This window comes from Elephas maximus, chromosome 25 (assembly GCF_024166365.1).
Source record: "Elephas maximus indicus isolate mEleMax1 chromosome 25, mEleMax1 primary haplotype, whole genome shotgun sequence".
Classification (NCBI taxonomy): domain Eukaryota; kingdom Metazoa; phylum Chordata; class Mammalia; order Proboscidea; family Elephantidae; genus Elephas; species Elephas maximus.
Window position 1 is genome coordinate 58611237 of NC_064843.1, and position 25706 is coordinate 58636942.

At 44.9% G+C, this 25706-nt stretch overlaps 1 protein-coding gene across 2 annotated transcripts in view; it reads right to left on the minus strand.

Annotated features, from left to right (window-relative positions):
- The window catches only part of OVOL2 (ovo like zinc finger 2), a 50855-nt gene that overhangs the window by 17732 nt on the left and 7417 nt on the right, over positions 1 to 25706 (minus strand). The window contains exons 1-2 of one of the 2 annotated variants that reach the window (XM_049870015.1): positions 14176 to 16529; positions 5548 to 5737 (exon numbers count right to left, since the gene is read on the minus strand). In XM_049870015.1, the coding sequence (XP_049725972.1) occupies positions 5548 to 5662 (115 nt within the window). In that variant the 5' untranslated portion in view covers positions 5663 to 5737; positions 14176 to 16529. Of the gene's footprint in view, positions 1 to 5547; positions 5738 to 14175; positions 16530 to 25706 lie in introns of those variants that run through there. The other variant, XM_049870014.1, reaches the window with a different exon arrangement.

Genomic DNA, 25706 nt, shown 5'->3' on the forward strand with positions numbered 1-25706 from the left:
ATGAACCCTGGCTCCCTACCCCGCTCTCCTTGCCTACCTCATCAATATTGTAGCTACAGTTCTGAAACTAAGGGTCCTGGGATAAGTCTTTACATTGCTCACGGTCTAGGCTAATCGGCCTATAAGCAAACACAACGTCATTCCGCTGTCTACTACGTCTGTGTTTGCCATACGCCAATAGCCGCTAAGTATGCTCCTCGTGGCAGACTCACGGCACCACAGCAGATCTGCGCTCCGCAGAGTTTCCAATGGCTGATTTTTCAGAAGCAGGTCACCAGGGCTTCCTTTCAATTCACTTCTGGGTGGACTTTATCCTCCACCTTTTGGGGTGGCATTTGAGCACGTTAACTGTTTGCACTACCCAGGGACTCCGTGTGTTTGTATCAACAGTGTCTATATCATTGTTTCTGGCCTAGATATAGCACTTACTTGTAATAGTCAATAGCAAAAATCCAATATTCAAACATCTCAGTCAAAGGCAAGACCCCACTGGCCTTCCCATCAAATTCTGGTGAGGTCTTTTAAAGCCAGTGAGAGTGGCTCAAATGAACTGAAAATCTGTCTGAGAACCCCAAACATCGCCTTTTTTATTGATTGTCTCTTTAGTATGAAGCTCAAGAGATGGCAGGGCAGGCCTCTGAAGCCTGCAGACCAGGCCTTCTTGGCGGCTCAGGCACTGGGGCACCCTTGCTGCTGGGGATCCTTGCTGTTTGCCACCATCTAACTCCTCAATAAGAACAGTATCTGACACGGTGCTGGAAGACGTGCCCCCTTGGTTGGAAGGCACTCAACACACACAGTGGCTGCAACAATGGACTAGAACATACCAGCAATCCTGAAGATGGCACAGGACCAGACCATGTTTCATTCTATTGTTCATGAGATTGCCATGGGTCAGAGCCAACTTGCAGGCAACTAACAATAACAACAACAACAACTTATTATTATTACTTAGAGGCATCTCTTCATCAGAAAATAAATTAGGGCAGGGAAAATAGGTCCCAGGCATTTTCACAACTCCATTTGTTGATCACTTTATGAATCATAATTATAATGAGTAAAATTTATAAAAATTGTTATCTTGTAGATTTCAGTTATGTAAGTCAATGCTCTCCAACCAAAACTATGATGCACGCCACTTTGTAATTTAAAATTTTCTAGTAGCCACATTAAAAAAAGTAAAAAGGAACAGGTGAAATCAGCTTTAATAATATATTTCACTTAACCCAATATAGCCAAAATATTACTGTTCCAATGCAAAATCAATATTAAAGATGATCGATGAGTTATTTTACATTCTGTTTTCGCATTAAGTTTTCAGAACCTAGTGTCTCCGTTTGTGCTCACAGCACATCGCAGTCCGGACAGCAGGGCTGCAGGGGCTCAGTAGCAGCATGTGGCCAGTGGCTGCTGGGCTGGCCAACATAGCTCCAGGTTTTCCCACTCCTCCGTGGCCCCTGGGAAGCAGCCTCTCCCTTGATGGGATAAACTGCCTAGCGCTTTGGGAAGGCACCAAACCTCTCCCTCGGGCTGAAGGCATTTTTATTCACCCATTTAAATGAATTTCAGCCCAAGAGTTGGAATCGCTCCACGGCAACTAACGACAACAACATAGGACTCACTAGAAGTAGCTCCTCTGAGGAGCGGAAGATGGAGAAGGTCTGCGCACCTCAGCCCAGGGCCCGAGGGGGCACAGGACGCCCCCTTTCCTGCTCACTCTGGCACCGCTGAACACACACACTCCATCTTCTCCTCTGCCACCGACTAAGCCCCAGGCCAGACTGTATGGTTTGTACCAGTTTCCCTTTATTTGTCCTTTCTCCGGAAGCTCACAGCCTTCTACACCTGAACCGGGGCAGGCTGGTGAGGTGTGGGAGGTGGCTGGCCTCAGGGATGCTGAAGAAGGCACTGGGAGGCACAGGGATGGAGAGGGGGACTCTGGAGAGGATAAAGACCATGAGCTGCAGGGTCAGACAGTTGTGGCTCCCAACTCCACCACTTGCGGGTTATTTAATCTCCCTGAACCTCAGTTTCCTCATCTATGAGATGGGAGTGTCTTAGTCATCTAGTGCTGCTATAACAGAAATACCATAAGTGGATGGCTTGAATTAGAGAGAAATTTTCTCTCTCACAGTTCAGGAGGCTAAGAGTCTGAATTCAGGGTGCCAGCTCCAGGGGAAGGCTCTCTCTCTCTCTCTCTCTCTCTCTCTGTCGACTCTGGGGGAAGGTCCTTGCCATCAATCTTCCACTTCCCTAGGAGCTTCTCAGCAGAGGGATCCTGGGTCCAAAGGACACGCTCCCCTCCTGGTTCTTCATTCCTGGTGGCATGAGGTCCCTGTCTCTCTGCTTTCTTCTCACTTTTATATCTCAAAAGAGACTGACTCAAGATACAACCTAATCTTAAAAATTGTGTCCTAACTCATTAAAATAACTGCCTCATTAGCATCACAGAGGCAGGATTTACAACTCAGGAAAATCATATCAGATGACAAAAAGGTGGACAATCACACAATACTGGGAATCATGGCCTAGCCAAGTTGACACACATTTTTGAGGGACACAATTCAATCTATAACAGGGGGTAATAACAGCACCAACTCCTTGGGATTGTTTGAGATGACAGGACAAATGCTGAGAGCCTGGCATGTAGAAAGCTGACCATTTGCAGTCTGCTACCGTCTGAGGAAGCCGTGTTGCCCTCTAAAGGATCCCCGAGCCTCTACAGAGCCATCCTCTCACTTCCTAAATCAACTTTCCGTTCCTCCCTGGGGTGGACAATGTCAGTGCCTCACCCATACCCCTCAGCCCACCACCAGGTCATCTCAGATAGCTCCTGTACAGGCCAATTACTTCTTGCATCTCTCTGCCTGGGAATGTCCCCAGCAACAGAGCTAGGCCTGCAGAAGGCAGCTGGGGAGAGCTGCCTGGGGGGTTGAGGGTCCCAGGATGGACCCCCAAGGAAGGAACCCCTGGAGCAATTCTGGAGGGCATTTTCTGTGTTTCTTCAGAGGGTCCACAGTAGGAGGGGTCCCCAACCGCCCACAGCAGTAACCTGCTATTATTGGCTTGTTCACCTCCCTGTATGCCCCTCCCCATTTTCTCACTGTGCCTCCTGGGACCTCCCAAATAAGCTGTCTACACCCAAGCCCTGTGTCAGGGTCTGCTTCTGTGGCAACTCAAACTAATACACTCCCCAACTGGAATGCCCTCCTCCACTGACCAGCTGTGGGAATCTTGTCCATCCTTCAAGGCCCAGCTGAAAGGCCACCTCCTCTGAGATGCCTCCGTGGTTTCCTGGTCAGAAATAACGGCTCTTCCAGGACTCCCCACTGGCACATGCCATTTTTCCTTCAGTCTGTCACACCTGCTCTTTCTGCTTGTGTTACAGTCAGACGTTCAAGCGCATCTTGCCCGAGGGTGGCTGAGGTCTCCACGAGCACACAGACCAGTCCTAGTGCCTGTCACACATCAGGTCCTCAGGAAACCTCTGTCAGTTACTGTAACTTTTACTACTACTCATAGTTAATATTTAATAGGTGCTTACAATATGTGAAGCGCTTTCGCCCTGAAGTCTCACAACTACCACTTTAAGTGATAGGTACTAACATCACTATGCCCATTTTAGAGGTGAAAGAACTATGGTAAAAGAGTAAGGCACTTTGACAAGGTCACACAGTCAGCTAACTCAGATCCACAGCCCTCAGCTACTGTGTGACTGAAGTTATAAATTCTTCTCTCAGAAGCAGTCAGTTCCCAATAGTTCTTGGAGAGTTAACTCAATCACAGCTGGGGCAGCCACATCAGCTCAATGTTTACTCTATCTGAAGGTACCAAGCAGTCCCCGTGGAGCCCACCTGCAGAAGCTGAAGGAACAGTCCAAGCCCTCAAAGGCATCCTTAGACACCTATGAAAAGCCGGCAAACTCCCCAGGGCAACAAATGACAAATGGCTGGAAGAAGGGCCCCCAGCTCACCCCACACCCTTGCCTACAAGTTTTCTGTGAGTCCAGCTTCACAGTTACCCTGTCCATCATCGGCTTCCTGGGACCCTATACCACCCTGTGGAGTTCTCCAAGCATTCTCCCCACACCAACCTAATGTGCCAGCCCAGCCAGCAGGGGTCAAACTGGTCTCGGGATGAAAAAGGAAGCCTTATAGCCAGCTCCCAAAGGGTACACACTATGGATTCCACTTATATAAAGTTCAAAAACCGGCCACAGTGATTTAGGCTGTTAGAAATCACAGTAGTAGTTCCCCTTGGAGGAAGGGAGGAGTGACAGGGATGGAACATGTGAGGGGCTCCTGGGGGCTGGAAATACTCTGTTCTTTATCTGCATGCTAGTTACATGGGTGTGTTCACTTTGTAAAAATTCATAAATTCGTTGAAATATGCAGTTAGGATTTGTGCACTTTTCTGGGTGTTTGTCACACTTGAGTGAAAAGCTCACTTGAGGAAAAGGAACATTTTAGCATTCCAGGGCACTCTCTAAAGGACAGGGAGGTCGCTCACGGCCAGCACCCAGATTAAGGACATAAAATTTAAAGGATAAGAGAAATCTGGATACAGGGGATCTAAGAAGGGCTCTGTGGGGACGGGGGAGCTGGAAGCCCCACCTGGAGGGAGGAGTGGACATTTCCCTACTCCTACTCAAACTGCCACCGGAAACCCTAAACTCTGAAAGGGCTTGAGGGCTCAAGGAGACTACAGTAAATTCTAGGAGGCTGCAGGGAAGGTGGGTGGTGGCTTGGGTGGGACTGAATGGATTAGGATGGGACAGGTTTGAATGAGGCAAGATGGGCTGGCATGAGTTGGGAAGTGGATGGAATGGGTTGGGAAAGGATGACATGGGATAGAATTGAGATTTGGAGGAAGGACCCAGATTGTGAGGGGCTTTACACGAAGCCCATCATGGTAAGGAGTTTGGATTTCACCCTGACCAGAGCTGGAGACTTTTGAGCAGGGGTGTGGCATTCTTTTAGGTCTCTCCTCAAGAGATCACTCTGGCGAAGGTGTGGAAAACGGACCCAAGAGGAGAAGCCTGGAGGCCAGATGTTTCTGAGATAAAACTAATGTGGCTCGTGACCAATCAGAAGGGCCAGGAGAGATGCCACAGGATACCAGCAGGACTCTGTGAATGGGCTGCTGAGGACCCTTCATAAGCGGGAAAATGGGGAAGGTTCTAGCACCACCTTCTATCAGCTAGCAAAGGACTGAGGGGGCTGGATCATGACACCATCCAGCATTTGTTTCATCCTTCCTAATTCTCAGAATCCTTCCAGCTAGTGATTTGTCCTGAGCCTCACTAGAACTTGTATCATTCCCATTTTACAGGGGCAAAAACTGAAGCTAAGAGCAGTGGCTTGCCTGGCCCAAGGTGACATAGCTGTCAGGTGGCGGAGTTAGGAGGTGAACCCAGGTGGGCTGGCCACCAATGTCCGTCCTGTGATCTTTCCAGAAATACTGCACTGCTCCACGGTCCTGACTTGGTTCTTTGGTAGGAAAGGAACAGGAACTCTCAGCCAGAAAAACAACCGCCCCCATCCTCACCTGTATGTGTGCGGACATGCCTCTTCAGGTCAAAGGTGTCATTGAAGCCCTTGCCGCAGAAGGTGCACAGGTGGCTCTTCACCTGGTTGTGGCACTTGAGGTGCCGGTTGAGCATCCGCTGCAGGCGGAAGCCCTTGCCACACAGGTCGCAGCTATGAATCACCGAGTCATCACATGAGCCTGTGGTAAACTGGGAGGTAGACAGACAGGCTGTGAGGTCTCTACCACCACTCAGGACACCCCTGTGGCTCACTCCAGGAGCCCACCTCCCTGTGTCTCCAGGCTTGGCCTGGCTGTGGCTTCTGCCCCCTAAAAATTACAAGCATGTTTAGCTTTGGGGAAGGTGAGAGAAGGACTGACAGTTCATCTCAATCACCATTCTCCCTTTCTTCCTCATGAAAGACTTCTGATTTTTAGTCAGGCACATGGCCCCCAGCTAAACAGCTGTACTTCCCAGCCTTACAGCAAAGAAAAGCCAAGTGACTATCTCTCTGTAATGGGGACTTCACCATCTCTCTGTCAGTGTGTCCTACTGTGGTGGCTTGCACGTTGCTATGATGCTGGAAGTTATGCCACCGGTATTTCAAATACCAACAGGGTCACCCATGGTAGATAGATTTCAGTGGTGCTTCCAGACACAGACAGGCTAGGGAGAAAGGCTTGGGAATCTATTTCTAAAAATTAGCCAGTGAAAACCATATGGATCACAACAGAATATTGACCCATTTAGTGCTGGAAGGGTGAGTGCCCTAGACTGGAAAACACTCAAAATATACTGGCCACAACAATGGATTCAAATATACCAATAATCATGAATATGATGCAGGACAGGGCAATGTTTCATTCTGTTATACATAAGACACGAATCAGTGCCAACGCAAGGGCAACTAACAACAGTAACCAACGGTGGGAGGGATGCCCTCCTTCCTCCTTCGCTCTTTTTCTGCTGGCGAGACCTCTAACAGCCATCTTGACCATGAGATGAAGTCAGCGTCTAGGACGAAGGAGCAGAGAGAAAGGAGGAGTCTGGGGCCTTGATGACTGCATGGAGCCTGGTATAGATAATCCCCAAAGAGGGCCACAATAAATTCCTTCTTCCCTGTACTTGCCCGCTGCTCCATCCATCAAGAGATAGAGACTATTTCCTCTCCCCCTTGAATCTGGGCTGGGCTTGTGACTGCTTCAACCAAAAGAATGCAGTGATGAGGTACCCGGTCCAGCTTCAGGCCTTAAGTGAATTTGCAGCTTCCACTTCCTCTTGGGAGACAACTACCAAGTAAGGAGTCCAACTACCCCAACACCACCTTGCTGTGAGGAAGCCCAGGCTAGCCATGTAGACGGAGAGAGGCTATGTGGAGGAGCACTGAGGTGCCAGATACATGAGTAAAACCTCACTGGACTTCTGGCCCAGCCCAGTGCCGCCACCAGCTGAGGGAGTAGCCCCAGCCAGTGCCACCCAGAGCAGAACTACCTAGCTGAGCCATGCCTCAGTTCCTCACCCACAAAATCATAAGCAAATAGTTATCTGGTGTCTTAAAAGCGTTGCAAGCAGCCATCTGAGATACATCAATTGGCCCCATCCCACTTAGAGCAAAGGAGATGGAAGAAAACCAAAGACACAAAGAAATACTAGCCAAAGGACTAAAGGACCAAACGAACCAGAGACTGAACCAGCCTGAGACCCGAGAACTAGATGGTATCCAGATACCACCAATGACCACCCTGACAGGGAACACAACAGAGAGTCCCGGACAGAGCAGAAGAAAAATGTAGCACAGAACTCAAATTCACATAAAATGATCAGACTTTATGTTCTGACAGAGACTGGAGTAACCCCCGAAACTATGGCCCCCGGACACTCTGTTAACCCAGAAATGAAACCATCCTGAAGCCCATTCTTCAAACAAAGATTAGACAGGACTGTAAAACATAAATAATACACAGGAGGAATGTGCTTCTTAATTTAATCAGATAGACGAGACCAAATGGGCAGCTCCTGTCTGGAGGCAGGATGAGAAGGCAGGAAGGGGCAGGAACCGGTCGAATGGGCTCAAGGAACCGGAAGTGGAAAGGGGGAGTGTGCTGTCACATTGTGGGAATTGCAACTAATGTCACAAAACAATATGTGTATAAATTTTTTAATGACAAATTACCTTGAGCCATAAACTTTCACCTATAGCACAATAAAAAATAAATAAAATAAAAACACAAAAAAAGAAAATAGTTGTCGTTTTGGGAATTGGCTTGGTCAGGATTACACAGCTTCATTATCAGCAAAACCACAGCCAAACCCCAATCTCCGGACTCGGAGTCCAGTGTTCCCTCAGCTACATTTTCTGCTTCAAAGGAAGAAAACTGAAACTATAATTTGTGATGAAGAGATATGAGCTCTGAAGTATTCACAGGTTCATAAAAAGGCCTAAAAATTATTTTCGTACAAACATCATAGCAAGAAGACTTGGTCCTTTCCTGGAACCCTCTCCCAGCCTCAAACACCCTCCTCCACGCGGGGCACCACCCTCCTCTAAGACCCAGCCCACTGCTCCCTTCTCCCTTCAGATGCAGCCTTCTCTGACTCCTGCCACCCACGCTCCACACCCTTCATCTCCAACTACTGCTGCTCTGTACCTCTCAGACCAGGGCCTCCCAAACTCCAGTATGCTCAGGACTCTCTTGGGGACCCTGGTCCAGTGCAGGTTCTGACTCAGGAGACCCAGGCGGGGCCCGAGATGCTGTATCCACAGCCTGCTCCCAGGGGAGGTGGGCACTGCTGGTCCCTGGACCACAATTTGAGAATGCAGGATTCAGAGTGCGGCTCTCACACAGTTCACTACTTATTCACATCTCATTCCAGAAGGTTCCATCACACACAAACTGTCCCAAGAGTTCATCTGGTTTCCTCAACTAAACCTCTAGAGCACAGTCAGCAAGCATTAATTCACGTTTCTACCTCCCCACTCCCTTGTGCCCCAAGCCCAGGGCCAGCACACATTCAGGAGGTGTGGGTTGTCTGACGATGGCAGACGGCCTGAGGCAAAGACTCATGGGAGGCACGAGACCCCCGAACAGGTTTTCCACTCAACCTCCTTTGCTCAGAGCTCCATTTGCCCCAGCTAACACTGAAAAGTGCCTGATCTCTGAAGGCAGTCCTGGTTAGTTCAAACGGTTAGTGGGCTCATCTGCTAACTGAAAGGCTGCAGGTTCACCAACACCCAGAGGCACCTCAGAAGAAAGGCCTGACAATCTACTTCCAAAAAATCAGCCCTTGAAAACCCTACAGAGCACAGTTCTGCCCGGACACACATGGGGTCGCCAGGAGTTGGAGCTGACTTGGCAGCTACTGTCATCTGTGACAAGCCCCGTGCTCAGAGCTGGAGGTAGTACAGTACCCTAGTAAGGCTTGTCCCCAGGGTGCTGCCCCAGTCTAGTTGGGAGCAGACATGTCAATGAGCCACTGACCTCTGAGAAATCCAGTATGCAATGGAGACACCTCAAGGGGCATCTGCCCTCGACATGGAACACTAGGGAAGTTGCTTCCAGAGGAAGCCAGTTCCTCAGCCAGGTGAAGATGAGAAGGGAGGGAGGAGGAGTGGCAGGGGGGAAGAATGCTGGTTCAGCATGGCTGGCCGGGGCCTAGAGGGGAGGAGGGGCAGTTAACGAGGAGAGCTGTGGAAGCAAGAAGGGCAGATCCCCCGTTAGGGGTCCACCTTGGGAGCCCTAATAGATTCTGGACTTTATTCAGAGGGCAAGTGGGAGCTATGGGAAGATAAAGGAGGATAGCTACAGGGTTGAGTTTGAGGACCCCCACCTGCCTCGCACCCTAGAACTGTGGCGCCTCTGCTCTGTCACCCCCAGAGGGGTGCGGCCTGGCTTCAGCCTGAGGAGGGCCCAGCTGTACCCAGGGCTCTTCCTGTCACAGCACAGGCCACTGTCTCCTCCTTGTCTGGCAGTTCCCCTTCTGGGTCATCTCCTTCCTTGTGAAGGGATGTGAAAAGACTAAATATGGCCCGTGGTGGCAGGTCTTTCTTCCTAACCCGTCTTTCTTCCTAACCCGTCTTAGGAAGCTGTGCTGAAACCTGTTCAGTGTTAAAGCAACGCACAAGCCTCCACCGACAGACGGCAGGTAGTGGCTGCACATGAGCTGCGCTGGCTGGGAATCGAACCCAGGTCTCCCCGCATGGAAGGCAAGAATTCTGCCCCTGAGCCACCACAGCCAGCCTCCCCACTCCCACCCCATGGAGAGGTAGGACATAAACCATTACTCACTGCCATTGAGTCGATTCCCACTCATAGTGACCTGACAGGACAGGGCAGAACTGCCCCATAGGGTTTCCAAGGAGTGCCTGGTGGACTCAAACTGCAGACCATTTGGTTAGCAGCCGAAATCCTAACCTCTATGCCACCAGGGTTTCCAGCATAAACAATAGACCCTGGTAATGCCAGGAAAGGAATGGGCCGATTAAAATGGTCCACGAAGCTAGAACTATCTAGCTTGAAAGTCCTGTAGAATGTGACCAAGGACTCTCCAACCACAGTTCAAACCTGAGCTCTTATTTACTCTTTTTGATAAATTCCTATTTTAAAATGCTCTGCATATAATGTGGATACCTTCTATTACAGTCCAGAATGAAATCTCAAATCACTGCCATTATTTTGTTTGAAAAGAAGAAAATCTTGAGGAGCAGCAGAGAAGGAGATTAGTCTCGGGGAGTGCAGGGCTGGCGATCATCTGACCAAGATACAGAAAGCTTTTCCAGCAGGGGAGGAAATGATGAGAGTCTGTGTGGGGATTGGAGGCTGAGGAAGCTCTATTCCCAGTCTGACATCTCCTCTGGTTTTCTTAGAGCAAAACTCAAAATTCTCTAAGTATTCTTCAGCAAAGGCAATTTTTCCATTTCTCCATGTTCACACATATCCCCATTTCACAGCATGGAAAAATGAGTCACAAAAAAGCTCATTTAGGGAATTCACCCCAGGTGCACCCTGCAATCCATGAAGCACTGCTTACCACCTACATGACCAATCCAGCCACCAGACATTATTAACAGATTACATTCAAAGCCTTAAGAGAGGCGTAATTCGAAGCCTTGTTGAGAGAAGATATAAAGTTAATTAGATGGCAAAAGGTGAGGGCTTATGAAGCCAGTGGAATCCCTACATGACTCAAACAGTTAAAAGCTCAACTACCAACAGAAAGGTTGGCGATTTGAACCCACCCAGAGGCATCTTGGAAGAAAGCCCTGACGATCTGTTTCCAAAAGGTCACAGCCTTGAAAACCCTAAGGAGAGCCGTATACTCTGCGCACATGGGGTCGTCACGACTCAGAGTCAACTCAACAGTGAACAGACTGGATAAAGCCAGTTTTTGCCAGACTATTTCACTTATTAGAAGGAAGGAACATATAATGTTCCAATACATGGTGCTGTTTCTCCCATGCCCAGAATGAAGGGGTGGAGATGGGAGTGGCACCACTCGCTAGTACCCCTAGTGACCCACTTGCAAAATTTTTGCTTCCTGTCCCCATGACCCTGTGTTCTGCAGGTCTAGAGGTCTTAGTTCCAAAGGGAGGAATGCTCCCACCTGGAGACGCATCACTGATTCCACTGAACTGGAAGTTAAGAATGCCACCCGGCCACTTTGGGCTCCTCATGCCTCTGGATCAACAGGCAAAGAAGGGAGTTACCATACTGGCTGGTATGATTGACCCTGACTACCAAAGGGGAAATCAGATTAATGTTGCATAATGGCGGTAAAAAAGAGTATGTCTGGAATACATGAGCTCCCTTAGGGCATCTCTTAGTACTTCCATGCCCTGTGATTAAAGTCAATGGAAAACTACAGCAACCCAATTTCGACATGACTACTAATGGCCCAGACCCTTCAGGAATGAAGATTTGCGTCACCCCACCAGGCAATGAACCACAACCAGCTAAGGTGCTTGCTGAGGGCAAAGGGGATACGGAATAGGTGGTGGAAGAAGGTAGTTCTAAATACCAGTTATGGCCATGTGACCAGTTGCAGAAAAGAGGACTGTAATTATTACAAGTATTTCTTCCTTGTTTTATTATACACGTATGGGCGGCATGATACAGAAGACATGTCCCTGATCCCTGGAATGATGTTGGTCCCATGGGCTAGAAGACTGGCTCTCCCTCTCTAGGTCACATGTCTGCTCACTAGGCCATCTTTATAGTTTGATTTGCAATCAATTATGGGAATGGTGCAGGAATATATATATTCCTTGTTTTATTATACATGTATGTGTGTATATATATATGCATATGCATATGCATATAGTAATTAATTTTGTTTTCTACCTTATCCCATCACTTATAAAATGTAAGATGTGAACAGGACTGGTGCATTTTTGGTTGTACGTGCATTAGTTGTATCATGTTAGGTGAAAGTACGACTTTGTAATTGTCTGTATTTAGAGATTGTGTATGGTTTAAGGAGATACATATAGGTGCCAAGTTGACAAAAGGTGGACTGTGATGGTGAAGGCTGTGTGTCGATTTGGCTGGGCCATGATTCTCAGTGGTTTGGTAGTTATATAATCATGTAGTTTAGCAATTATGTAATGATGTAGTTTGGCAGTTATGTAATGATATAGTCATTCTCCATGATGTGATCTGATGTGATCAGCCAATCAGTTGTAAGGAGTGTTTCCTTGGGGATGTGGCCTGCATTCAATATATACATATGGACATTCTGGCAAAGCTCACTTGTTTGCATCTGGCTCATCATCATCTGACCTCTGGCTCTTGGGACTTGAGCCAGCTGCCTGCCATACTGCCTGCCAATATTGGGATTCATCAGCCTCCACGGCCTGTGAGCTAGCAGCCTGCCATCTGACCTGCTGATCTTGGGTTCATCAGCCCCTGCAGCTATGCAACAGAGTATTTATAGTATAAATTTGTAAATGTGGAACTTACCCCACAGAGAGGATATCTATTCCTTGAAATTTAGTCTGTGATAGCAAAAGGCTATAAACTACCTACATATCCATAAAGACTTGTTAAAAAATAAAGGCATAGCCATACATGGAATCCAGACCACTGAAAAATGGTAAGAGGTAGGTCCAACATCAACTGCTAACCACATGAGTGAGCCATCTTAGACATTCACCCAGCCAAGTCCCCAGAAGACTCCAGCCCCAGCCAACATCTGAGTGAATGCATGAGAAATCCCAAGCAAGAACTACCCGGCTGAGCCCAGTCAAACCACAAAACTGGAAGAGAATAATAAACTGTTTTAAGCTACTAAATTTGGGGTAGTTTGTGAAGCAGCAATAAGTAACCAAAGTAGTAACAGATATATCATCTATCATTCTCCCCAGAACACCAGCTCTTTCCCATTTTTGATTGTTCTCTCCCAGAATGGGCTGTATGATACAGAAGACACACCTCTGATCCCTAGAATGACGTCCGTCCCATGGACTAGAAGCCTGGCTCTCCCTCCCTAGGTCACGTCTGCTCACTGGGCCATCTTTATAGTTTGATCTGCAATCAATTATGGGAATGGTGCAGGACTGGGCAGGATTTCATTCTGTTGTGCACGGGGTTGCCATGAGTTGGGGGTTACCATTTACACCTAACACTCTACCTCCTAAATATGTGGGGGTCAGACACTTATACATAACACTCTATATTCTATGAGTTCAAATTAGGGTTAACCATCTTACCAAGATCAAACTGAGTCAAAATCTGTCATCTTAGTTGCCAACCATAGTGGAACAGAAAGATAAGAAATGCTGAGGGATCAAATAAAAACCTACACCGGGCCACAGTCCTCTACATGTAAAATGACAAAATGGTATTAGATGATCTCTTCAGCAATGTAAGAAGCAGGAACCTGTTTTCCAACTTCCTAAGTTCAAATTCCTCCCCACCACTTACAGGCTGTGTGATGTAGGCAAGTTACTTAACCTCTCTAAGTCTTAATTTCCTCTGTAAAATGCAGATAATAATGATATTTGTCTCTTGGGATTGTTAAGGAATTAAACAACAAAAGCTAATTAAACAGGACCTACTGTTTTTTACTGCACAGTTAAGTGCTTGATAAATCCTAACTGTTGTAGTTATTGAACCAGCTCCAAAATACTGCAATCCTAAATAAAACCCCTTGTTTCTCAATTTAGCTTTTGAATCTTTAACTCCCTAATTGAAGAAAAAGGAAATTCACCCCCAGTGTGAGCTACAAGTCCAGTTGATCATCCATTATACGCAACTCTGAAATAAAAATTTTCTCCTATCTCCTTGGGCGTCCAACCTGACCTGAGTCGACATGAAGCTCTGCATAGACTTTATCCCACTTAGTGTAAACATTCATATATTTTGATACAGAAATTATTAATGAGTTTGATTACAGGGTACCACTATAGACTTACTGGGGGGTGGTATTTACACCATGCTACTTCTGAAAATGTTTCAGTTTTACCATTAAACCAAAATGAACACTTTTCAAAAGGCTTATTAATGAAGTGGGGAAACTGCCATGGAGTGTGGGAGATGACATACGTCTGGAGATCAATTTGGAACAAGAAAGATGAAGAGCACGTGAGCAATGCTCCAACCCCAGGGCTTGGTCCTTTCCCACCCACTGTCCTGTTTTCTGCGGCTTCTCACCTTTCATTTTTGAAAGCATGCAAGGTTCCCTTCTAGCTCTTCTTTTAAAGAAACAGGACTCTGCAGCAATAACAAACTGACCGTTGTGTCAGGGCTGCCGAAAACTTCAGGAGTGTCCAGGGAGGTGGGGACTTCAGCTGGCCCTCTGACCAACTTCAAAGCTGGCTAAGATCACTTACATTTCAGTTTTCTGAAAGAAAAACTGAAATGAAAACAAAAAGAAACCTTTATTTTCTACTGATGCTTCCACCAGGCAAGTTAATTACTGAATGGTCTTATCTCCTGTGGGAGGATACTGGAATCCAAAGCTACCTTTTGGTAGCCCTTTGGACAGGATTTCCTCAGAGACATTCGCTATGCTTGAGCACTCAAAAGATGCTAAGCACATTCCCCTAATTCCTTTGGGATTCAGATTCACCTTCCTGGTTCCATGTACTATCTCCTTCGGCTTCATAACTGCTACATGACAAAATGTAGACCCTTCTCAAACGATAATAAAGGGAATATGTCCTTATAACCCAGAAGATAGGAGTCCTGGGGGCGCAGTGGTTAAAGCACTCAGCAGCGAACCGAAAGCTCAGTAGTTCGAACCCACCAGCCTCTCCACAGGAGGAAGATGCGGCAGTCTGCTTCTGTGAAGATTTACAGCCTTAGAAACTCTCTGGAGCAGTTCTATTCTTACCTATAGAGTCACTATGAGTGGGACTGGACTCAATGACAGTGGGTTAACCCAGAAGAAGAAATTGAGGCTGAGAGGTGTCACCTGCCAGTGGCCAAGTGACTTGAAGATTTCGAATGTAGTTTGTTGTGTGCAAAACTTGTACTTAGACTTCCCACAGGACAGGTCCACAGGATAATGGAAAGAAGAGAAAGAGTGATGAGCTCTGTGGTTTAATATCTCATTCCCACGGTGAGGAATATCTTCAGGCTCCTTTGGTTCTGGCTGTCAACACTAATGGCTAGAGTGTCAATGATATCTCCCACAATACAACAATGCTAAAAATAATAGAATCCTGGGCTTTACCTTTCTCACCTCAAAAAATAAGGAGATGGGACTATATATGCTTTAATGTTCCCTATAGTGGATCCTATGGAAACCCTGGTGGTGTAGTGGTTAAGTGCTACGGCTGTTAACCAAGAGGTTGGCAGTTTGAATCCGCCAGGTGCTCCTTGGAAACTCTACAGGGCAGTTCTACTCTGTCCTATAGGGTCGCTATGAGTTGGAATCGACTCGACAGCAGTGGGTTTGGTTTTGGTGTCGTGAATCCTATGGGTGGACACGCTCAGCATCTACTCGTACTCCTGCTGGTGGGACTTCCTGTAGCACAGAGGCTAGAAAGCCAGAAACTACATTTACCAGACTCCCTGGCAGCTAGGACTTGAGATGTGATTAAGGTTCCACCAATCACATGCACTCTTAGATTTTAAATTTGGGCTTTGCATTAACTGGGCAGAGGCAAGTCCGTAACAACTGTTTCATGGGATGCATTATGGCAAAAGCATTATGAAGCAGGAGTAGGTAGCCATACAGAGAGCTTCTTCCCGATCAGGTGGCAACCACAGTTCCCAAGGTGGCCCACTTCTTCAGTGTAGCTTTGGCAGACATTCCTAGAAGCTCAGCCTAGTCTTTCTTTTGCCCATTTATACCCTATAATTAACCATTCCCTACTTATCTAGAGGAAACCCTGGCGACGTAGTGGTTAAGTGCTATGGCTGGTACCCAAAAGGTCAGCAGTTCGAATCTGCCAGGCGCTCCTTGGAAATACTATGTTGCAGTTCTACTCTGTCCTATAGGGTTGCTATGAGTCGGAATCAACTCGATGGCAGTGGGTTTGGTTTGGCTTACCTAGCAATAGTGGATTCCGTCGTCCACAACTACACCCTGACTCTTGCAATCCATTCCAACAATAAAAACCCACTTCACCTATATTCAAATTAAAAAGTGGTGCAGTTAACACTTACATTGTTCTCCTATAACTCCTTTTTTTTCCTCTTAATTAACTCAACTTTTATTGAGCATCTATTGCAGGCATTTTCTCCGATCCTCTTTTCTTCCTGCTTTCTGTGTTTTCCTCCAAAAGCTGTCACTTATTCTAGGGACTGTTGACTCCTTCCTCCGTGCCTTATGTCCTCCTATGAGTTAGGCACTACTGACCCAGGTGCTGGGCATACAAGCTCAATAGGAAGTATTCCCTGGTTTTGATGGGTCTAGAGTTGAGAAGTACGGTTGGTGCAGCCAGGAAGATAGAGAGTTACAAAGCAGGAGGAGTGAAAGGAGAATCCAATTCTGCCTGAGAGAGAGATGGACAAGAGACAAAGAGTTGGGGACAGAGGTTATTTATCTTACAAGTATCAAAAAGATGGATTTAACAAAACTATTTAAGTCCATGATTTACACTGATACTTAAAAAAACAAACAAAACCAACTAATTGGTTGTCACTGGAGAATTCAGGTGAACTGAGTACCTTGAAAAATGAAGGGAATGAGTCAAGCATTATTCTACCTTCCTAAATGAACTGTCCCACAAGGAAATCAAATAGTAGATGGGGCAAGTATCTCTACAGATGTATGCCAGCTAATAAATGGACAGAATTAGACTATCACTGTTTTGCAGCCTCCAATACCCAAAATACCTGCTAGTGACTATACGGTTGCTACGAGTTAGAATCAACTTGACGGCAACAGGTTTGGTTTTTGTTCTTTGTTAACACCCAAAAAATTTAGTATTGACTGCTGTTAACATCACAGAGAGAAAACCAAATATTGCATGGCTCTCAATGAAATAAACACCACGACCTAGTACATACTCTAGCCAAAAATAAAATAAATCTGATTAAACATCTAGAGGAGCACTGTTCAACAAACCTTTCTGCAGGGATAGAAATAGTCTATTCTTTGCTGTCCCATGCAGTAGCCACTTGCTATACATGACTACTGTGCACTTAAAATGTTACTGGTGTAACCAAGGACCTTAATTATAAAGTTTATATAATTGCGATTAATTTAAATCTAAGTAGCCACATATAATTCAAAGCCACCATATTGGACAGTGTAGCTGTAGATTGAACTATCTGTTTTGGGAAAATAAAGAGGACACAGGAAAGTGTTCCACATCACAGTAATGTAATCAGCAAAATACAGATTGTTGTAGAGTTCTACAAAATAAATTATCCTTTCCTTCAACAAATAAATTGTAAGGATATTTTAAAAAAGATGAAGGGAAAATGAGTAAATTAAAAAAGACCTGAAAGACTCATTGACCAATTACAATGTGTGGACATTATTCAGCCTTGATTACACAAACTGAAAAAAAAAAAATTCATTAGACAACTAGCAATTTGAGCACAATTGTTAATGTGCATGTGATTGTGTACTATAGTCCTTATCTTTTATTTTTTTATTGTGCTTTAGGTGAAACTTTACAGAGCAAATTAGTTTCTCAGCCAACAATTTATACATAGATTGTTCTGTGACATTGGTTACAAGTCCAGCAATGTGTCAACACTCTCCCCTTCCACACCCCAACTCCTTGTTTCCATCTGTCCACTTTTCCTGTCCCTTCCTGGCTTCTTGTCATTGCTTTTGGGCAGGTGTTGCCCTTCTGGTCTCATATGCATGACTGAACTAAGAAACATGTTCCTCACGTGTGTTATTGCTTGTTTTATAGACCTGTCTAATCTTTGGCTCAAGGGTGAACTTTGGGAGTTGCTTCAGTTATGAGTTAAAAGGGTGCCCGGGGGCCATCGTTTCAGGAGTTCTTCCAGTCTCTGTCAAACCAGCAAGTCTGGTCTTTGTGTGTGTGTATGTGTGTGTGTGTGTTTGTGTGTGAGAGAGTTTGAATTTTGTTCCACATTTTTCTCCCACTCTGTCAGGAGCCCTTTATTGTGATCCCTGTCAGAGTGGTTGGTGGTGGTAGCCAGGCACCATCTAGTTCTTCTGGGCTCAGACTGATGGAACCTGTGGTACTTGTAGTTCATTAGTACTTTGGATTAATATTTCCCTTGTATCTTTGGTTTTCTTCATTCACCTTTGCTCCAAACGGGATGGGACCAGTAGATGTATTTTAAATGGTGACTGGAAAGCTTTTAACACCCCAGACACTACTTACAAAAATTGGATGTAGGAAATTTTCTTCATGAACTTTGTTATGCCAATTGACATAGATGACCCGTGACCATGGTCCCCAGCCCTCAGCCCCGGTAACTCAGTCCCTCAGGGAGTTTGGATGTGTCTATGAAGCTTCTATGACTTTGCCTTGGTCAAGCTGTGCTGACTTCAACTATACTGTGCACTCTTTCCCTTCACCAAAATTAATACTTATCTACTATCTAGTTAAAGATCTCCCCTCCCCAGCCCTTCCCTCCCTCATAACCATCAAAGATTGTTTCTTTCTGTGTGTAAACCTTTTCTTCAGTTTTTATAACGTCTCATACAGTATTTGTCCTTTCGTGATTTACTTATTTCACTCAGCATAATGCCCTACACATTCATCCATGTTGTGTGATATTTCACAGATTCATCAGTTCTTTATCATTGCTTAATATTCCATTGTGTGTATGTACCATAATTTGTTTATCCATTCATCTGTTGATGGGCACTTAGGTTGATCCATCTTTTAGCTATTGTGAACAGTGCTGCAGTGAACATGGGTGTGCATATATGTATTTGTGTGATGGCTCTTATTTCTCTAGGATATATTGCTAGGAGTGAAATTGCTGAATGGTATTTCTATTTTTTAAGAAAGTGCCATATTGAGAGATTGGAACACTTACACACTGCTGGTGCGAATGTAAAATGGTTCACCACTTTGGAAATTGATTCCCATGCATCAATAAAGAACAATGATGAATCCGTGAAACATTTCATAACATGGAAGAATCTGGAAGGCATTATGCTGAGTGAAATTAGTCAGCTGCAAAAGGACAAATATTGTATGAGACTACTATTATAAGACCTCAAGAAATAGTTCAAACAGAGAAGAAAATATTCTTTGATGGTTTCGAGACTGGGAGGGAGGGAGGGAGAGGGGTATTCATTAACTAGACAGTAGACAAGAACTATTTTAGATGAAGGGAAAGACAACACACAATACAGGGGAGGTCAGCACAACTGGACTACACCAAAAACAAAGAAGTTTCCTGAATAAACCAAATGCTTTGAAGGCTAGGGTAGCAGGGGTTGGGGTTTGGGGACCATGGTTTCAGGGGACATCCAGGTCAACTGGCATAATAAATCTTAAGAAAACATTCTGCATCCCACTTTGGTGAGTGGCGTCTTGGGTAGTAAACGCTAGCAAGCAGCCATCTAAGATGCATCAATTGGTCCCAACCCACCTGGAGCAAAGGAGAATGAAGAACACCAAAGACACAAGATAATTATGAGCCCAAGAGACAGAAAGGGCCACATTAATCAGAGACTACATCAGCCTGAGACCAGAAGAACTAGATAGTGCCTGGCTACAACCGATGACTGACGTGACAGGGAACACAATAAAGAACCCCTGATGGAGCAGGAGAACAGCGGGATGCAGAGCTCAAATTCTTGTAAAAAGATCAGACTTAATGGTGTGACTGAGATTAGGACCCCAGAGGTCTTGGTCTCTACACTTTCTCTTAGCCCAAGACTGGAACTATCCCCAAAGCCAACTCTCCAGACAAGGATTGGACTGGACTATAAGACAGAAAATGATACTGTTGAAGAGGGGGCTTCTTGGCTCAAGTAGACACACGAGACTATGTGGGCAGCTCCTGTCTCGAGAGGAGATGAGAGGGCAGAGGGGGGCAGATGCTGGCTGTATGGATGCAGGAATACAGGGTGGAGATGAAGGAGTATGCTGTCTAATTAGGAGGAGAGCAACTAGGAGTATATAGCAAAGTGTAGATAAATTTTGGTATGAGAGACTGACTTGATTTGTAAACTTTCACTTAAAGCACAATAAAATAAAGTGCTATATTGTTTTCCATAGTGGTTATACCATTTTACATCCCCACCAGCAGTGCATAAGAGTTTCAATCTTCCTGCAATCCAACACTTATTATTTTCTCTTTTTTGATTAGTACCAGTAATTTTGGGGTGAGATGGTATCTGAATATAGTTTTGATTTGCATCTCCCTAATGGCTAAGGATAATGAACATTTCCTCATGTACCTGTTATGGCCTTTATCTTTTAGGGGCACATTCTGAGATATTTACGGGTGAAATAGTATGATGTCTGAAATTTGCCTCAAAAGTATGTAAGTGGGGAAGAGCAAAAGCCAAAATAAATAAATGGGACCTAATAAAAATTTAAAATTTTTTGTTTATCAAAAGACTACCAAAACAGTGAAAAGACAAACTACCAACTGGGAGGATATCTTTGAAAACTGTATATCTGATAAGAATCTAATAACAAAATATATACAAAACTTCAACAACTTAATAATACAAAGACAACCCAATCAAAAAATGGATAAAGGACTTGAATAGACATTTCACCAAAGAGACTATGCAAATGTCACCAAATGGGTGAAAAGATGCTCGATGTTTTTAGCCATCAAAAAGATGCAAATCAAAACCACAATGAGACACCATTTTACTCTCACTAGAATGGCTAAACAAACAGAAAATAACAAATGTTGGCAAGGATGTGGGCAAGTTGGAAACCTTATCCATTGCTGATGGGAATTCGAAATGATACAGCCATTTTGGAAAACAATGTGGCATTTCCCCAAAAAGTTAAAAAAAATATGACCCACCAATTCCACTGCTAGGAATATACCCAAGGGAGTGGAAGCAATACAGTGTTCACTGCCGCACTATTCACAATAGCTAACAGGTAGAAACAACCTAAATGCCCATCAACAGATAAATGAATAAACAAAATGTGGTACATACACATAATGGACTACTACTCAGCCAGAAAGAGAAATGAAATCCTGATATATGCTACAACATGGATGGAGTTTAAACACATTATGCTGAGGGAAATAAGTCAATCACAAAAGGACAGCCTGGTGAAAAATATGCAAGTGGAACACTTTATAGCATTTCCTGGACAGCAGAGGTCCCAGCAGCCTCAAGCAAATTGTCCCTTCCCCCTTAACCTTGCCTGGCCCAGAAGTGCCTCAGGTCAGCTAACTGTGAACCTCAGCAGTGCACTTAACACAAAGCAGCGAGTCAGCACCCAATCAGCACCACCCTTTAAAGATCGTTTTCCTTTGTGTTTCAGCTCAAGTCTCTAAATGCACAATTCTAAGAAAACGGCGGCATAAGTAAGCCATCGTTTTGACCCTCCCCAACAAATACCACAAGGAAACAGTGCTCTGCTTTCAAAGACTCTGAATCAGTGAGTAGAGGAAAGCAGCAGGGAACGCAGCCCCCCGGCAAGAATCAACAAGTCAACAACAAGTCACATACAGTAGGAAAATCGGTTCTCCCACTGTCCCTGTCCCTCCCCCAGCCACACAGCCCACCGGCTCCTGTGAACTGGGGTAGTGGCCTGTCTTAGTCATTTAATGCTGCTATAATGGAAATACCACAAGGGATTGGTTTTAACAAACAGAAGTTTATTTTCTCACAGCGAAGTAGGCTAAAAGTCCAAATTCAGGGTGTCAGCTCCAGGGGAAGGCTTTCTTTCTCTGTTGGCTCTGGAAGAAGGTCTTTCTCATCAATCTTTCCCTGGACTAGGAGCTTGTCTGCACAGGAACCCCGGGCCTAAAAGACATACTTTGCTCCTGGTGCTTCTTTCTTGGTGGTATGTGGTCCCCAACTCTCTGCTTGCTTCCCTTTCCCTTTATCTCTTGAGACATAAAAGGTGGTACAGGCCACACCCCAGGGAAACTCCCTTTACCTTGGATCAGGGAGGTGACCTCAGTAAGGGTAGTGTTACAACCCCACCCTAATCCTCTCAACTTAAAATCACAATACTGGGAATCATGGGAGGCTAACCACACAATACTGGGAATCATGGCCTAACCAACGTGATACACACATTTTTGGGGGGGACATAATTCAACCCATGGCATGGCCCCAGAAAAAGATGCTACTACTTCCCTAACCACCACAGCCCCTTCCTATACAAAGAGACAGTTCCCCAAGCTTCTACCCTAAAATCAACAAGATAAAATGCCCTGGAGGTCCATCTGGCGTGTGCCAGCACCTCTCCCACCTGGACACTGTTGGCTGTAAGCTACAGAAGGCCTTTGAAGTGGAGTCTGCTCCTATAGTAAACACTTTACAGGCCTCCCTATCTGCCCCATAGCTCAGGGCTCTGAAACCAATAGGACAGACATCCCAGGGAGTCAGTTCAGGTCTGTCTGCTCTCTCTTTCAGTCGATGCTGCTGACTGAGGCTGCTATGTGTTAAGATGGAGACATCTTTAGCAGAGGCTACACCCACAGCCAACATACTACAGAAGGGCTCTGACAGCATCAAGGTAGATCTCCTTGGAGGTCCTCTTGGAGTGTGACAGCCCCTCCCCCACCCAGACATTGTTACCTGCAAGCCTGCTGTGAATTGCTGGAGAAGGGCCCTCTGAACAGGGAGGTACATCCAACTGGTTAGTCTGTCCTCACTTCAGTTGGTGCTGAGGACTGCTGTCTGAGGCTGCTGCATGTTGGGAAGCAGGAGATTTGAATGGAGGCCACACTCACAGCAATCTACTGGGGGACTCTGAGAGCAACAAGGCAGATCTCCATGGGGATCTAACCACAGCATGACACCCCCTCTCCTACCTGGTAATTGTTGGTTGCCAGGCTGTTGCAAACTACTACACAAAGCCCCTGCAGTGGAGTCTGCTAACATATTCAGCCCTTTACCTACCTCCTGTGCACCCCATAGCTCAAGCCTCTTATAACAAGACAGACCTCCTTGGGGATCAGTTTGTGTCTGTATGCTCCTCTTTACAGTTGGTGCTGAGGACTCTAACTATCAGCTGCTGGACTGATCCAAATTCCTACAGATGGTTGCCTACAGTGGAGTCAGGAGGTGGGCCACCTAAGTGGAGACTGTTTCTTCAACTACCACAGTGCCACTGGGGCTCTGAAACCAACAAGACAGATATTTCAGAGGTCCTCCTGGGGAGTGCCTGCCCCTCCTCCTCCTGAAACAGGGAAAGTCTATCTGTGCTTCCCCTAAATGCCAGCTCAGATATAAGGAGCCCCCATAGAGTAGGGAAGAAAATTGCCAAAACTAGAGGGCAATCCCAGGCCTGAAGGGAGCTCACTTAGTGTAGGTTTTCCAACCAAAAACATGATTGCAGAAACACAGAAAAGAAGGGAGTAAAAACCAGAGACAGGGGACTGCACTCCATGGTGGACAGATTGATTAGTACACGATATCTTGCCTGAGTAGCGGTGCCCACTGGTAGACAGACTAACTATAGTGTGTTCTCTGGTGTGTCTGGGAGAGATCAAAAGTTAGAAAATGAGATCTGGAACTTTCAAATCCAAATAAACCAGGGAGGGATAAGCTATCACAGAGAGGGAGAGGAAACAGTAAGCAAAAGGCTGAAGGCTCTTCCCACCTAAGAGTTTCTTGCAGAAAGTAGTGTGGGCAAAAACACCAAATACTGGGAAAAACTAACACCCTTGAAAATTACAATGCCCCAACAAAAACCAAAAGGCACTCAAAGAACAGGGAAACAATGGCCCATCCAAATGAACATGACAAAAAGAGTGAAAGTGCATCTAAGGATGACCAAATAATGAAAAAAAAAAAAAAAGAAAGAATATAATACAACAACATTAAACATAATTTAAAAAACTAAGGGAAAATGTACACAATGTGCTAAAAGAAACAAGGAGAACAAGGCAAGAAGAAAATGAGGATCTAAAAAAGAGATATTGCAACTGAAAGGGACAATAACTGAAGTGAGAAACACAAGAAAAGCAGTTACCAACAGATTTAACCAGGCAGAAGAAAGAAACAGCGAATTACAGGATAAGACAGTTAATGTTATAGATGCCAAAGAGCAAGAAGAACAGAGGCTCAAGAAGGTTGAGCACAGTTTAATGGAATCATCGGACAACAACAAGAAACTTAATCTATGTATCCTGGGAATTCCAGAAGGAAATGAAGAGAGAAAGGGACAGAAAGAATATTTGAAGAAATAATGACAGTAAATTTCCCTAATCTATTGAAGGGCATGAATCTACAAATCCAATAAGTTCAAAGAATCCTAAGTAGGATAAACTCAAAAAAGTCTACACCAAGACACATCATAGTTAGGCTCTTAAAAATTTAAAGAGAAAGACAGAATCCTGAAAATAGTGGGAAGAAGCAAACAGTCAAATAAAAAGGATCCCCAATAAGATTAAACGACAATTTTTTCTTGGAAACATTGGAAGCCGGAAGGCAACAGAATGATATATTTAAAATGCTGAAAGAAAAAAAAAACTGTCAACCAAGAATACTATACCCAGCAAAATTATCCTTCAAGAATGAGGGTGAAAGTAAAATACTCCCAGAAAAACTGATGCTGAGAGAGTTCATATCCACCAGACTGTCCCTAGAAAAAATAATAATGAGAGTTCTGCAGACGGAAGGGAAAAGACACTAGAACGTAGTTCAAAGCTATATATAAAAAAGATCCCTAATAAAGGGAAATGCATGAACAAGCATAAAAAAAAAAAAGAAAGAAAACCTGTTGCCAATGAGTTGATTCTGACTTATAGCAACTCTATAGGGCAGAGTAGAACTGCCCCATTGGGTTTCCAAGAAGTGGATGGTGGACTCAAACTGCTGATCTTTTGGTTAGCAGCTGAGCTCTTAACCACTGTGCCACCAGGACTCTATGGACAAATATAAGGACTGGTGATAAGGTATTCGGAAACCCTGGTGGTGTAGTGGTTAAGTGCTACAGCTGCTAACCAAAAGGTCGGCAGTTCAAATCCACCAGGAGCTCCCTGGAAACTCTATGGGGGCAGTTCTACTCTGTCCTATAGGATCACTACGAGTCATAATCTACTTGACAGCAGTGGGTTTTTTTTTTTAATAAGGTATTCATGCTTGATATTTCTAAATATTTTATCCTTCATGTTTCTTAATAACATATATGATAGGTAAGGATAAAATTATGTTACAGGGCACATGTAATAAAAAGATGTAATTAGTGATAACAACAACAAAAGGGGAAATGGTATAGATGTAGAATTTCTTGTATGTTATTAACGTTAGCAGCCATAGCACTTAACCACTATACCACCAGGGTTTCTTATTAACGTTAAGTTGGTACCAACTTACCCTAGAATGTTATAGATACAAGCTCTTAAGTGTAATATTCATGGTAACAACTAAGAAAATACATTAAAAAAATATGCAAAAGGAAAGGAAAAAGGAATCAAAAAGGCTTACTTCAATAAACCAACAAAACACAAAAGCAAGCTGTACCAAAAGCAAAGACGTCTTAAGACATACACACAAAAATAACAAAATGGCAGAAGTCACTGCTTATCAGTAATTACACTGAATATAATCAAAATGCTCCAATCAAAAGGCAGAAGGTGACAGAGTGGATAAAAAAACATGATCCAACTATAAGCTGTTTACAAAA